General features: G+C 38.8%; 2 protein-coding genes across 5 annotated transcripts in view; both read left to right on the top strand.

Annotated features, from left to right (window-relative positions):
- CHUK (component of inhibitor of nuclear factor kappa B kinase complex) overlaps nt 1–1,967 on the top strand; it is a 34,479-nt gene extending 32,512 nt beyond the window's left edge. Inside the window, exons 20-21 of the mRNA XM_082854911.1 lie at nt 600–699; nt 1,444–1,967. Of these exons, the coding sequence (XP_082711037.1) occupies nt 600–699; nt 1,444–1,473 (130 nt within the window). The 3' untranslated portion in view covers nt 1,474–1,967. The remainder of the gene's footprint in view (nt 1–599; nt 700–1,443) is intronic.
- A 2,751-nt stretch (nt 1,968–4,718) lies between these two features.
- Nucleotides 4,719–15,914, top strand: part of ERLIN1 (ER lipid raft associated 1) — a 41,187-nt gene continuing 29,991 nt past the window's right edge. For all 4 annotated transcript variants that reach the window (XM_082854912.1, XM_082854913.1, XM_082854914.1 and 1 more), the window contains exons 1-5: nt 4,719–4,825; nt 5,093–5,216; nt 7,248–7,329; nt 11,718–11,764; nt 13,146–13,207. In XM_082854912.1, the coding sequence (XP_082711038.1) occupies nt 5,104–5,216; nt 7,248–7,329; nt 11,718–11,764; nt 13,146–13,207 (304 nt within the window). In that variant the 5' untranslated portion in view covers nt 4,719–4,825; nt 5,093–5,103. The remainder of the gene's footprint in view (nt 4,826–5,092; nt 5,217–7,247; nt 7,330–11,717; nt 11,765–13,145; nt 13,208–15,914) is intronic.

A 15,914-nucleotide genomic window follows, 5' to 3' on the forward strand; every position in this document is an offset into this window, starting at 1 on the left:
CTTCAAATACAAACTTCAGGGATACTTCTTGGTTCTGGGCAGCTCCCCTGTCACAGGTTTCTTCTGCTGTCCTCAGGAATCAGCTTGCTTGTTTGCTTTCTCATTGCTGTCATCTGTATTTTCCAAACAGTTTTTTTCACCTTCCCTGATATTTGCAGAAAAGATTGTACTTTTGTATCTCCTCCCCTACATGTGTATCTCTGAAGTAAGCATGCTGATGTTTTTTACTACTTATAAGGAAAGGGAAATGTTTCAGAAACAAAGAGATCTTTCATCTAGCTGTGCCACAGGATCTCTCTTTCTTTCCCCCCAGTGAGCATTTTCAGGGGGAAAAAGTTGTATATAAGTGCCACTTATATTTCAGAGGAAAATCAGATTGCAGTTATAGTGGACTCACTATTATTAGAGCTGGGCAGAGGCAGCAGCTTGGAGTAACAGGACTCTTGCCTGTGGGTGGGAGGGAGGAGGAAACTGAAGACTACAGGAATCAGCTGCACTGGGTTGCAGGGTTGCAGTGTTGTCGGAAGGGCAGAATCATCCTGACCCTGAAGACCAGAAAATAGAGGAAATTCGTATGCCTCTTTGCTTTCATTCCACAGGGAGACTTTAGCACAAATAATAGAAGAAAATTTGAACTGTCTTGGCCATTTAAGCACTATTATGCATGAAGCAAATGAGAAACAGGGCAACAGTATGATGGTAAGTTTTATATGGATACGGATGTCTGATTTAGGTATGTTGGGTGCAAAGGATTTAACTTTCCATGCTAGATTTATCTGGCATTTGGGATGCAGATGGGGAATAGAACTCAGAGGAAAGAACATTTGAGGAATGCTTGATCTCAACTCCCCATCTTCTCTTATTCATGGATATACTAGGATTATGTCATCAGTTATCTTCAACAATAGCATTTTTGGTCAAGTTAAATGAGTAGTGAGCTTTCTTTGCAGTGTGACCACTGAAATTGAATGGTTTGTACTTTTTGCTTCAGCAATCAATTTTCTCCAATAAGATTGGACATGATTTGTACTGTAATTCAAATATAGTAACTGCTGTATGCAAAATGAATGTTAATATGGTTATAATTTATAGAAGTGTTTATATGAAGATTTGGTTACTGTGAATTATTGATTTGTTAAAACTTGGAGAAACTACAATAAAATGTTTACTGGATTAACTTTCACTACATTTAGTCTTGATGTTAATTCTTTGTTATTTCCTCTTTAATTATTTGCTTCAAATATTTATAAAAACTCTGAAATTTTTTTTTAGTTAGCAGAAAAGGTAAACTAAACTCTTTAATTGCAACTTATTTGTACTTTTGGTTTTTCAACTTTTGATTATAAAATGTCCAAATATACAGAAAACTTGCAGAAATGAACACCCATATACCTACCACTTTTAGTCAATATCTAATTGTATCTTTTTCATGCCTGGTTTTAGAATCTTGATTGGAGTTGGTTAACAGAATGACTTGCCACTTACTGACCCAAACGTATGAAGTTGTTGCTGCAAATGTTGGAAATTTGTTTTTCTCTTATGAAACCATTCTTCAGACACCCATCAATGGAAGAAATGACTATGATCAGAAACTACACATGATTTCACAGTGCAATATTTTGACTGGGTAATTTTAACCTCTGAACAGATAGAATTTAATGACTCAGTGGACTTGTTTAAATACTACAGCTACTTAGGAGCATCGTTGGAATCCATTTGTCTTCAAACTTGATAAAACATTACTTATTTAACTTGACTATCTTTCAACATTTAACTTTTGGGCATAAGGCCAAAGTAATGTATACAGAGAAGAAAATCTCAACTAACATGTATTCTAAGTAAAAATTGTTTGCCTGTGTTTCTGTGGAAGAGACTGTTTGCAAGTAGAATTGTACTTCTTGAAGAATAAACCCTACCTCCTTGTGTTGCACTCAACAGTGCTTTTCCCGGCATCATAAGGAGTTAGTTTAATCCCATTTTCAGTTTCAATCCCAAATGCACATTTGACTGTATCCTTTCCTACAGAAGGGATTGTGCATCTGTGCCTTTAATACCAGTTGATTCTTTCAAATCTTGTTAAGTGTGCTATGTGTATATGTATTTAAGATGTACATTTAATAATATCAAAGAAAAGATGCCTGTTAATTTATAATGTATTTGAAAGCTTATCTATGTTTTCATTTGTATAAATGGGTCTTTTGTTTAAGGAATCTTTCATGTCTTGTCATATAAATTTATAAAGGTCTGTACTCCCGATCTGTAATTCCAAAACCCAAAAAGCTCTGATAACAAGGTTTTTCATAAGTTTGGTGACAGAATTCACCTGCTTGCACATCCAGCGTGAACTGACATTGAATCTATCCCATTTAGTGTGAATATTCTTTTTTTTTTTTTTTTTTGCTGTAGAAATATTAACGTGTTTGCTTGTTTGGGGGTAGGGTGCTGCCACAGACCCTGCCTGGGGTTTATGTAGTATGGCATATGCACTGAATTACCTTTCTAAAAATCTGAAAATTTCATAATTCTGAAACACCTGGCCCCAAGGGTTTCAGATAAAGGATTGTGGGTCTATCATCTGTTAAATAATTTAGAAGGTGTTACTTGTTTAAAGAAAAATGTGAAATTCTTTTTGTATTTTAGACAGTTTTTCACTTTGTGTATTAAATAATTTTTAAATTACTTTTTGAACCTCTATTCACTAAAATCAGATTATAATAATTGAATATGCTTTGGGAAAATGTGAAGATTCTGTGAAGCAGCGTTGGAGCACAGAATAACATAATGGGCTCTCAGTGTACTTTCCTTAGGAATGAAACAGGACTTATGGTAAAGACAGTATTGGGTAGCTTCTTTAATATACTCTTTTCTCCTGAGATGTCCTATCAACACTATCCATGTCTAAAAACTGTGCTCATACCTTGCCCTATAAACTGCTGTCTTAGTTACACCATCCCCATTTTTGCTAGTAGTGTCATTTTCCCAGTCATCTAAGTTTGAGACCTTGGGGTCGTCTTCTCCTAACTCTAGTCATCTGGTACTGCTGTTTCTCTGAATATGGACATTCTGACTACCAGCTGTTAAAATAGGCAGTCTCTCTCTTGCTTCTCCAGTTCTAGAAGGTTTTAATCAATAAACATTTATTGGGTACCTATTGCTTGGAAGATATTGAGCAAAATGGGAAGATCAGAAAAGTTAGCACAGGCAGTACAGTAAGAATGTTTATGTGGAATGAAATTATTGTTAAAGGATTTTTTAAATGACCATGTGTTTTTCTAAATATCATTGTAATAACTGATAAAAGATCTGGTAGAGGGTGGGACCATATTTATGGTTTGTGGCTGATATGATCTCAGGCTAGCCTGATCTGTGTGATACGTAAGGGCAAGTGGTGTGAGTCAGAACGGTCTTTTATAGTGCGAGCACCTCAAATTTGCTTATGATACATGAGTTGAACACTTTATTGGCTGACAACTTTTCAGAGTTAAGTGTCAGTTGTGCATTATATCCATTTCATTCCCTAATTCAAGCAATATTATGAAAAACTAAGAGAATCCATCCAGAAAACAGAGGCTGGACAAGTTATTTTTTATTCTCTTTGCTTTTTATCAGTTAAAATAGCTAAGCTCTGCAAATAACATTTATCTGGTACAGACACGGTCCCATACATTCCTAGTAGAAGTCAAATGAATGATACAGGTAAGTGCATTTATTGAAGGGAGAAGGTACAGTGGTCTGGGAGGGCTTCCTTTAAAGAAGATTTTAATTGATTCTATTTACCTCTTCCCATTTCCACTGTTACTACCATTGTAACCTTGGGCCTGCAGTTTCCTAACAACTTGACTTCCCTGTCTCCTGTCTCCACTCTAAGCCATTTTGTAGACTCACTGGCCCTAAGGTACTGCTTTCCCATACTTCCCTGCCCAAGAGGTTACAGAGCCCTCCAACCTTATTCTACCTTGTCCAGTTGTGGTCCCACTGCTAGCCTTTCAAGGCTTACACCATTACTGCCCAACCTCTTCTAACATGCTCCCCTTATTTCCTTTGTATCCATCTTTCTTACTCCCATCTACTCTTTCACTTTGTCCTTTCTGTTTCCGGTAATACATGCAGATAATGCATAATTTAAAAGAACAGAAAAATATGTAGTGAAAAGAAAGTCTGTCTCTATTCTCTAGCCATCCAGTTTTCCCTCCCTACAGAAAAAGTGCATTCGCGCCTTTCAAAAGCTGGGCCTAGCCTAGCATCCCACTCCTTTCCATCACACAGGCTTCAAGGAAGCTCAAATGCTCACTGTCTTCAATCTTCCCGGAGGACCCTCCAACACACACCCACGTTTACTGCTTATTAGTTTATTCTGTTCTTATTGCTTGGATGGCTTTCATAAAGTCCTCCCTGGATCAGCATTCTGGCACGTTAATAGGTGACTGCACAAGAACACGCTGACCAGTCCCTTGTCTCAGAGGCCCTCTCCGTTCCTCTGCCTCCTTCCTTACTCCACATTGCCGATTTCCCGTGTCTTCCGGAGCAGGAAACCAGCAGTACACAGTAGAGAGCCCACGTACCTTCGCGCGAGATAGCTCGGCAGGCGGCGGCAAGAATTTTGTCCCGTCCGCTCCCCGTCTCTAGTCGCGGGGCAAGCGCAGCGTCGGTGTGCGTGTCTGCGCAGCCGCAGTGCCCCGCGGGTGGGCGGGGCCGGCTCTTGGCCGCGGTTGGTGCGGCCCGGGTAGAGACTTCATGTGCACGCGGGGGGCGGTGCGTCACTGATCGGTGGGGCACGGCCGAGGGGTCGGCGTCCGTCCGGAGTGTGCGGCTGGCCCCCTTCTCAGTTAATGCTTTCCCCTGGGCGGGGAGGAGCGGCTGTTGGGAGTGGGGGTGGGGGGGTGTCAAGACTCTCACCGAGCAGGGGCGACCCACGGGCCGGCTCGCGCGGAGGGGTTGGCGACGGGGAAGCGGGCTCTGCGAGGTGGGAAAAGAGGCACAGGACTCCTCAGCTCGGCCTGCGGGAGGGGGCCAGGTCGCGGGAGGGCGAGGTGGAAAACGGAAGGTGGGCCTGTCACTCACGGGGCTGGGGCCCCGTTCCTTCCTCATCCAGGAGGAACTAGGATGAATATGACTCAAGCACGCGTTCTGGTGGCTGGAGTGGTGGGTCTGGTGGTTGTCCTCCTCTACGCCTCCATCCACAAGATCGAGGAAGGACACCTGGCCGTGTACTACAGGTGAGCGGCACGTGCAGTCAGCTCAGGTTCTAGAGCAGGTAGAAGGGAGACTCCCATTAGAGTCTAGGAAGTTGTTCCCTCTGCGGTGTCAGGGAGCTCTTTCCAGTCCTAGGAAGTGACTTTCGTCGCAGCTCTAGGGAGAGTATGGAAGCTGTGGCAGGCTTTTGCAGAGCATCCTCCAGGTGTTGGACAGTTTCAGTGCTATGTACATTGTGTGCAGAGGTTAAGACTCCCTGCAGTTGTTCCTAGTAGTCAGTAAATTCAGTCATTTGCAGAAAAAAATGAAGGGTGGAAGGCAGTGGTGACTCCACCTGTGGCTGAAGAAATGGATAAATCATTGTTAAATTCCATACAGCTGTACTGGCCATTAGTTGCAGCTGTAGGTGCTATTTAGAAACTCTGGTCCTGTTTGTGGTTGTTTCTTAGATTTTTTTTTTTTCCTTTAAAAAGTCCTGGTGTCTGGTTTGGGCTTGTAAGGCCATTAAGACCGTGACAGTTGTTAAATTCCTGGACCTTGGGAGACAAACACAGGATTGTGACAGATACATCCTCCTCCCACCTTTCCCTGTCTTTTCAGGTTGTGGAAAGCAGTGGTGTGGAATGTGTTGATCTCTAGCTGAGATGAATAGCTTTTCCTTTAACGTAGTTACCACCTGTTCTTTTGATATAGACAGAGGACAGTTTGGAGAAATTGCGATAACGATGTATTTGAAAGAGCTTCAACTTTTTGCCGGCTTTTGTCATCCCATAAAACCAATATTTCTACTTTTAGATCCATCCTGAGTCTTAGAAACAGTCTTCCCTGTGAAGCACTAATTTCAAATACAATTTTAGTGATATATCTTAGCAGGTGGGGGGTCTGGCATTTAAAAAATGGCAGATTAGTCTGTATTTCCATCTAGTTCAGCATTGTCTTCCTGACAGTAAATCCGAGAACATTTCAAGGTATGGCTCTCAAAAAATTAGGGCTGGACCGCGAACAGTTCATCTTTTATTAGCTATTTGTTATGAATTCTTTGCAAACCTATTTATATTTTCAAGATAGGAAGGTAAGTTATATTAATTTACTATTCATTATGTAAAATAGGACTTCTTTTTTATATTTGCCTCCAAATTACCTCCTTTTTATAACTTGCAAGATGTGCTTTCATGTTTCTCACATTCCGGAATTTGGTGAACAAGTCCACACTTATATCTATTTGTAGTCTTATCCCCTCACCCTTCATCTTTCTGTGCTAATTTGTTGTTGTTGTTGATTTTATAGAGGCTTTATGCCCCCAGTATTTTTTTCTTTGTTCCAAATAAGTTTCTTTTTTGATTTAAAAAAATTGTTTAAATTGTTAATTTACAATGTTGTGTTTCAAGTGTATAGCAAAGTGATTCAGTTATACATATATATATTTATTTATATATATTATTTTTCAGATTTTTTATTATAGGTTATTACAAAATATTGAGTATAGTTCCCTGTGCTATACAGAAGGTCCTTGTTGTTTACCTATTTTATATATAGTAGTGTGTATGTTAATCGCCCCCAGCATTTTAATTGCTTTGTAGGTAGATTAAAAGAATCTTGAGCATCAGAAATTTTCTCCTTCCTTGAAAGTTTGTGTTATCTATTTTTTATTCAGCCTGGTGATTAAATGTATTGTGTTTTGATCTGGCTCACGCTATGTACAATTAAAGTACATCAACTGAGAGCCATTCGAATTTTTTTCACAAGTAGTTCTCAAAAGGTTAAAGACCAAAGAGAATCTTTATACCTGAGAGTGGTGCTGGAGACCCAGAGGGTATGGTTGGTAGAACTTGTGAAACAAGGTGTAACATGGGCAGTTTAATTTGATCTTTTCACTTTTGTAGGTGTGGCAGATATTTTAGGGACCAGCAGTTGTTCATCATTAGTAACTCATGTTAGTGAGGCTTTAGTAGATCAATAGCATGAGTAAGAGTGAATATTTATTATAGCATTTTAGATTTGGAAAGAGAATTTCTCTTTTTATAATCTTGTCAAATTGAAACATCTTTTTGCAGGGGAGGAGCTTTACTAACTAGCCCCAGTGGACCAGGCTATCATATCATGTTGCCTTTCATTACTACGTTCAGATCTGTGCAGGTGAGTGATTCCTAGGGAAGCCCCCACACTGGATAGACAGGTATGAGCGAAACAGTGACCACATTCATGGGTGGAGATAGAATTCCTCATTTCTTAAGCTAATGGTAGTATTTACTTAATTGTAGGAGTTAAAAGTTCAGAGTACAGTTGTCACAGCATAAGTTATGGTTTTGAACCACCTCACTCTCTTGAGGTATATTAGAAGTATGAGCTAGGCAGCTTGGAAGGACTCACTTCTCCCATCTATATAGTGGTATGCAGCAGGTTTTGTGTTGCTGCTGTCAAAATAAAAGCAGGACTTTGAAACACAACTAGAGATATAAACCAGTGATAACTTGGTTTAGAATGGTGTTTGGTTTCCATAGAGGCAAGCTCCTGGGCTACTGTTAACATGGAGGATCTGAATTTTTATACACAGCTTCTCTGCTTCACATTTTTGCCTGGAACATCAAGCATAATTATATGTGGAACATTAGTGAGTGTTCTATTTTGACAGCATCCCAGAATATCTTAAATAAGCGGCTGGTTCTTGAGAACAGACACTTAGTAAATATCTTTTGAGGTAACAACATGACAAAACAGGATTAGATTGTTACTACTTTTTTTGTGTGTGTGTGTGGTACGCGGGCCTCTCACTGTTGGGGCCTCTCCCGTTGTGGAGCACAGGCTCCAGACGCGCAGGCTCAGCGGCCATAGCCCACGGGCCCAGCCGCTCCGCGGCATGTGGGATCCTCCTGGACCGGGGCACGAACCCGTGTCCCCTGCATCGGCAGGCGGACTCTCAACCACTGCGCCACCAGGGAAGCCCAGATTGTTACTACTTTTGCAGGCACTGTGTGATTATAAATCTTTGGATTCAGAAGTTTGTCTACTCTCCGCTGCTAATTTTTCAGGGCTCGGGAAAATTCAATGTATTTAATCTTGTAATTTAAAGTCTAGGCTTCCTGCTAAGTGAGATTTTCATTATGAATACTTAAATCCTCCAGATTTCCCTCCAATTCCCTTTTAGATGGCTTGGGGCAAGAATTGTGTCTGTTAAAGTGAAGTATAGTGTTCTTCCCCTAGTCAGACTGATTTCCATATTGTTTTCCCATATTTATTTTATTCACTCTTGCCTAGGCTGATGCTATTACCTCTTCTCTCACCATCTCTCTCTTTATGCCTTATTTCCTGTCTAAATCTTGCCAGCCTTTTTAAGCCTCATCACAAATCCTTCTCCTCCTCTTCCATAGCCCTTAAAGTCTGTATTGTAAATTTTGGCCCTTGATCTTATTTCCTTTAAAAATGTTGTCTTGTATTGTTCTCTTAAGTTTTTGTGTGAATTTTTTTTTTCCAGAAAGTCTCCAAGCTTCTTGAAGGCAGGGGTCATAACACGTTTATATTTCTGACCTTTCTACTTGTGGTGAAAGTTGTTAAGTTGAGCTGATTTCTCTGGAAGCGGTATGGTGTAGTGAACATGGGGCCAGAAACCTGTAAACTAGGTTCTGGCTCTGGCTCTGCCACTAATTGTTTACATGACTTTGCAGAAATCACTTAACCATTCTAGACTTCAGTTACTCCTCTGTGAAACAAGGGGTTTTATTTGCATGAACCCATCAACAGCTTAGATAGTCTATATTGATGTTATCAATGGCATCATCAGACCCTTAGAGATCAGGGGCTTTTTTAGACCTTGTTCAAAGCCAGGCAGATTTGTCTCTGCCTTCTTGGAGCTTAGTATGTTGAGTCATACTGATGCAGAGATATATAAAAGAGATACAGACAATAAACAAATAGATTTTAGAGTTTAATTACATATATAACAAATACACAGTGTGTGTGTTTATATATTTATGTGTGTGTGTGTGTGTATTCATACATATGCACACACAAACACATAGAGTGATAAACTGTCATAAAAAATGAAAATGAGGGACTTCCCTGGTGGTGCAGTGGTTAAGAATCCGCCTGCCAATGCAGGGGACACGGGTTCGAGCCCTGGTCCGGGAAGATCCCACATGCCGCGGAGCAGCTAAGCCCATGCACTGCAACTACTGAGCCTGCGCTCTAGAGCCCACGAGCCACAACTACTGAGCACGCGTGCCACAACTACTGAAGCCCGCGCACCTAGAGCCCATACTCTGCAACAAGACAAGCCACTGCAATGAGAAACCTGCGCACCGCAATGAAGAGTAGCCCCCGCTTGCCACAACTAGAGAAAAGCCCGTGCACAGCAACGAAGACCCAACCCAGCCATAAATAAATAAATAAATAAATAAATAAATAAATAATCTTATTAAAAAAGAAGAAATGAAAATGAAATTAGTAAAAAGATTTACTGCTGGAGTCAGTGTGACTAAATAGAAATGGTCTGTCTTTATATGTGAAACTGTAACGTTCTAGGAAAGAATTATATTAATAAAACCCTTTTAAGAAGTTGTTTTCATAAGAATGAGATAAAGAAACTTATTTTTAGGAAGTTTTGGAGCACATTAGAAGACATAGCTTATATAAACAAATGGCTTAACAGACTTGGCATTTGAAAGGAATATTTAAGAAGCATCTTGGGGAAATGTGAGATCCCATATATGATGTAAGAAGAAAAACTTTAGAAAAATATAAAAACCTTCAGCCTTTAAAATATATATTTATATAACAAAACCAAAGACTTTTAAAATAAACTTTCATACTGGGGAAATTTTTGAGGTAATATAAAAAGTATAAAAGTACATGAAGATAGGAAGTTAAATTGAAGATTTAACATTTGAACTCTTTCCTAGTTCTCCTTGGTTTGAAAATTGACTAGAGAATATCCTTTAGGTTTAAATAGGAATGTATATTTAAAGTTGATTTGGAAGTTGAATATGGTGAATGTTTTGAAGGAAATAAAATAAATTGAGCTCACCTCTATCAACTTCCCTCACTCTACCTACATCCTGTCACTAATGTTTACTATCACCCTTTTAACCCCAGACTTAACATTCTATTCTTTTTCCTCCTGGAATTTTATATGAAACTAGTTATCAGATCCCTTCTCTATTGTATCTCCTGGGTTGAAAGCTTTAAATTTCCATGGTCTTTTCTACATTAACCTAAATAAACTACTACTTTAGCTTCCCAGCTGGTTTTCTTGCCTCCAGATATGATAGATAGTGAGAACCACAACACACATAAGCAAAGGAATGAAGGAAAAGTCCTATTTTTGAAAGGTTTGTTTGTGGCTGTGTATAAGGTGGACTAGGGAGAGCACAAGCCCCCCCAGCAAACATTCAGGGCCCTCTGCCTAACATCATCATGTTCTCTTCTCAGAGTTTCACCTCTCATCTATATTGTCCCTTCTGCTCCAGGCAAGCCAACTGCTTCCTGACACCTATACACATAGTTTGTCCTCAACTTTGTGTATTTGAATAGATACGTGTTGAATTTAAGATGCTTCTCTGCCTTATCTGTTCTTATTTCTCCTTCTCTAGACTGGGCTTATAAATATTTCACCTCAGAGAGCTTTTCAAATGATTATTTTACTCTATCACTTAATACCTAACAATTCAGTTTATACTCTGTTATTTGTACCTGTTATGGATTGCTTTGTAAGGATTTTATCTCCTGTGTTGGATTGTGAGCTCTTTGGAAACAAGGACCATGCTTCTTTTTTCCATTGTATTCCATAAAGTACTATGTTGCTGTGGGCTTAATATGGTGCAGTGTGTCCAGAATACACTCATTATGTGCTCTCCTGTTGGAAGCCTTCAAGTGCAATAGGGAGTCATTCTGGATCCGAACCAAGTTGTGACAGGGGCAGAGTAATTAAGTACCAGATGGTTGGTTCACAAGGAGGAAGCAGTGCTGATGGTGGCATTTCTTTTAAAAAGGAAATTGAGAGACTGAGAAATCTCTAGGACCTGAACTAAAATATTGACTATAGCTTTAGAGGAAAAGGTTGGTGTTGAGCTCAAGGGCCCCTCTGAGTTGAAGACTGCTTGTATGCATATAATAGTTATCTTTTGCCTTCATTGTAACCATTAATATTAGCAGTGGAATCAGAGTTCAGAGTACAAATCCTAGGAGTAGTATCCTTGTGGGTAATCCATGTAGTTTGCAGTCCCAGGCCAGCTCCATGCAAATAAGGGACTGACTGAGAGATTAAACATTGAAACTTTCAGATTGAGTATTGAAGCTTTCCTGGTGCATCTTGACTCAGACATTAACTGTAAAATATTCTGTCTCTAGTCTTTCATGTCTGCCAGGATACAAAAAGAGATTGCTCTGATAGCTAATTTTTGGGGACTAAAATTGTAATGGAGCTCTCCTGTACATACCTTTCAGCAGTTCTCTAGAGATTTTACTTTGGGACCAGTGGTTCTTTGATGATATGTGTGCTGAGTATTGATGAGATATTTTTTCCTCCCTAGACAACACTGCAAACTGATGAAGTTAAAAATGTGCCTTGTGGAACAAGGTAAGCGTTCCCCTTGCTTACCAACCTCCCTTTGGTTCAGATGTATTTTCTGTTCATAAGCTGTGATCACTTAAACATCTTTCAAATAGGCATCGTAGTAACCCAGGGGGATTTCTCTTCTGAGCATTATTTGAGAAAAGCCCTGTCTCCAAATAGGACCTTTCCATCTTAGGAGCCATTTTAAACTAACAGTAGATAGTTTAAAATGAAATCAGCTTACCTTGTCATCTGTAGTATTAAATGCCATCTAATTTAGAGTTTCTGATTCAGTAGGTCTGGAATGAGACCCGAGAATTTGCATTTCTAGTAGAAGTCCCAGGTGATCCTGAGCTGATCTGAGGACCTTACTTTGAAAAATCACTGCTGTATAAAGTTTTGGGGCAAGAAAGGCAAGCAAGGCCCAAATTATTTTTAGAGTATAATCAGTACATTGAATTGTATCAGAAGAAGAGTATAAAGTTCAGTGTATGTTTTAAATTCTGTATTTTAAATGACCAAAATATCACAGAAATGTTCTTAAAGAGGGAGCAAATTCTCTCTGTTTTAAGTTAACGTATTTGATACAAGTTCTCCCTAGGTCCATCTGTAACTTTTTTATAGATTCCCTTTAGAGATGACTCAAAATTGGCAGCTGATGAGATGTTGGGTAAATTTTATTTTTATCTTCATGCTTTCATGTATTTGTCAGATTTTTTTCAGTGAGCAGGTATTATGCCTTTTTATCAGAAAAAAAATGTTGTTGTAAGTTGGTAGCAAGGCTTAGTTGTATAGTTTCAAAATTTCTTAACTTCATGTATCTTAAATTGAGGTTCACATGTTCCTCAGGGTCTGTGCCAGTAGGCCAGGAAGTATAGGAAGCCATTAATTAACAAGACCTATCTTTCTGGAGTGTCAGTTTTACTTCAAGGTTTGGGGGAAGATTCTTCTTTTCATATTAGAATAAATACAGATGAAAAGTAGGTTAAGATAAAGAAGGGAATCAAAAGAATTTCAGCCTGTGGCTGGCCTCCATACCTCTGGGGAACCACTTTACCTGATTCCTTGATGGAGAAGTTTGAGAAGTGCACTGCCTTAGCTGTTGACTTCATTTAATAAGGGCAAAGTGCTAAGCAGCTCTAGGTTATAGGTCTAGTCTTCCTGTGAGCTGATTTTGATCACAGCAGTTACAGAGGTGAGCTTTTGGTTATGAGAGAGCCAGGTGAGTGTGTGCAAGGTCATTTGAGTAGTGATCAGTGAGGTCAGTTTAATCAATCAGTAGTATATGTCTTTAGATTTTCCTTCTAAATTTCTATCATGTGGGATTTGTTTGATGATGTAGAATTAATCTAGGAACATAATAGGTTTGTATTTGGCTCACATTTTTCCATTTCTCTGTTTTTAGTGGTGGGGTCATGATCTATATTGACCGAATAGAAGTGGTTAATATGTTGGCCCCTTGTGCAGGTATGGTACCCATCTATTCTGTTATAGTTATAATCAGAGTGTCTGTAACTGTGAGATTCTCTAAGGAATAGGAATAGATTCCCTAAGGAAAGTTTTATGACCTCATTCATTTCTGATATATATTTAAAAAAATAATCGCTGGAATATTTTCCATTCCTAGGGAATGGCGACAGAAATAGGTCAACAGAGTTGACTTTTTGCAAGTGTATGCGTTATGCTGAGCTGAGTGTATCTAAGAAAAAGACAGTCATTGATTATTTCTAGAATTTCTAGAAAGTAGCATTTTATCCAGTCAGGATGAGAAATAATATCCTTACATGTTAAAAGTCTATAACTGATCAGTTCCTTGGCTACATGGATTTGTGACCATAGAAAAATCTTTTCTAGTTGAGATTTGCTACAACTTGCAAAGCAATCTGCAAGTCCTCAGTGTGGGGAGAACACTTTCTTGGTAAAAGATGAAAACTCACAGAGATGGAGTACTGTTCAGATCAAAAACTTAATTAGGAGTTCTGAAGTAAGATCAACCATTTTAATGTTTGATTTCTTTTTGTAATTTTTTTTACTGTGATAAAATACATGTAACATAAAATTTACCTTCTTAACCACTTTTAAATATTCAGTGGACATTACATACATTCACATTGCTATGCCACCATCACCAGCATCCATCTCCATAACTCTTTTCATCTTGCAAAACTGAAGCTCCCTACCCATTAAACAAGAACTCCTCATGCACCCGCTCTCCCAGCCCTGGCAACCACCATTTCTGTCTTTCTGACATTTCTGTCTGTACTTTCAAATTCTCTATGAATTTGACTACTCCAGGAACCTCATAAATGGAATCATATAGTATTTGTCTTTTTGTGACTGGCTTCTTTGACTAAGCATAATGTCCTCAGGGTTCATCCATGTTGTAATAGCATGTGTCAGAATTTCCTTCCTTTTTAAGGCTGAATAATATTCCATTATATGTATATACCACATTTTGTTTATCCATTCATCCATTGATGGACATTTGGATTACTTCCATGTTTTAGCTATTGTGAATACTACTACTATGAACATGGGTGTACTTGGGTTTCTTCGAGACCCTGCTTTCAATCAAAAGATCTGCCATTTTCAGAAGACCTAAATGGACATTTCTCCAAAGAAGACATACAGATGGCCAACAGGCACATGAAAAGCTGCTGAACATCACTAATTATTAGAGAAATGCAAATCAGCACTACAATGAGATATCACCTCACACCAGTCAGAATGGCCATCATTTAAAAGTCTACAAATAACAAATGCTGGAGAGAGTGTGGAGAAAAGGGAACCCTCCTACACTGTTGGTGGGAACGTAAATTGGTGCAGCCACTGTGGAAAACAGTATGGAGGTTCCTACTCCTGGGCATGTACCCAGACAAAACTATAATTTGAAAAGATACATGCACCCCATTGTTCATTGCAGCACTGTTCACAATACCCAAGAGGTGGAAACAACCTAAGTGTCCATTGACAGATGAATGGATAAAGAAGATGTGGTATATACATGCAGTGGAATACTACTCAGCCATAAAAAAATAATGAAATAATGTCATTTTGAAGCCACATGGATGGACCTAGAGATTGTCATACTAAGTAAAGTAAGTTAGAAAGACAAATACCATATGATACCACTTATATGTGGAATCTAAAACATGACACAAATGAACTTATCTATGAAACAGAAACAGACAGGACAGACTTATGGTTGCTGTTGGGGAGGGGTGGATTGGGAGTTTGGGATTAACAGATGCAAACTATTATAGAGAATGGATAAACAGCAAGGTCCTACTGTATAGCACAGGGAACTCCATTCAATATCCTGTGATAAACCATAATGGAAAAGAACATGAAAAAGAATGTGTACATATGTATAACTGAATCGCTTTGCTATACAGTAGAAATTAACACAACATTGTAAATCAACTATAATAAAATAAAGTTTTTAAAAAGATCTGCCATTTTATTTTTATCCTTACTACTAAAATTTGCATGCTTACTATGTCAGGATACTGTGTTGGCAAAAACAATTTTAAAAGGTGAAGTTAGAGCCTTTGCGTTAAGGGCTTTTTATTTTACTCGAGAAGACATGATACTCACCAAAAAAATATATATATATGTATATACACATATGTATATACATATATATATTTATATATACGTATATATATACACGTATATATATACACGTACATATGTGTATATATAGGAATGTAAGGTCGTGCTAAGTTTCATGTCACTGGTACAGGCACAAATAGCAAAAGAATTTCAGAAGAGAGAGCAACCTGTATTACTATCAAGTGGATTTGGATTATATTTTTCAGCAATTAAGTATTTTCCTGTCTTTTATCATCTACTTTCCCTGGTCACAAATCAGTGGAATGGACTATGATTGAAAAAATAGAAGAAGGGGAGATAGTGCTTGTTTTCTGGCCAGAGATAAAGAGGAAACTATTGTATCACCAACTCATTTGGAAATGATCAAGAGGATGAGTTAGTCAGCGAGTATTTATTGATGGCCTGTTCATCTGTTGTGATCTGGAATCCGGTTACATCTAGTATCCTCCGTGGGAAGGCGAGTAGAGCAAGTCTTGGATTTGAAGGGAGAAAGCATGTTTTAATAAGTAGGGTACAGGTTCTGGCACGTTCTAGTATGTACCCTTAGGCACATTTCTGA

Source organism: Leucopleurus acutus, assembly GCF_964270905.1.
Source record: "Leucopleurus acutus genome assembly, chromosome: 14".
In the NCBI taxonomy this organism is placed as follows: domain Eukaryota; kingdom Metazoa; phylum Chordata; class Mammalia; order Artiodactyla; family Delphinidae; genus Leucopleurus; species Leucopleurus acutus.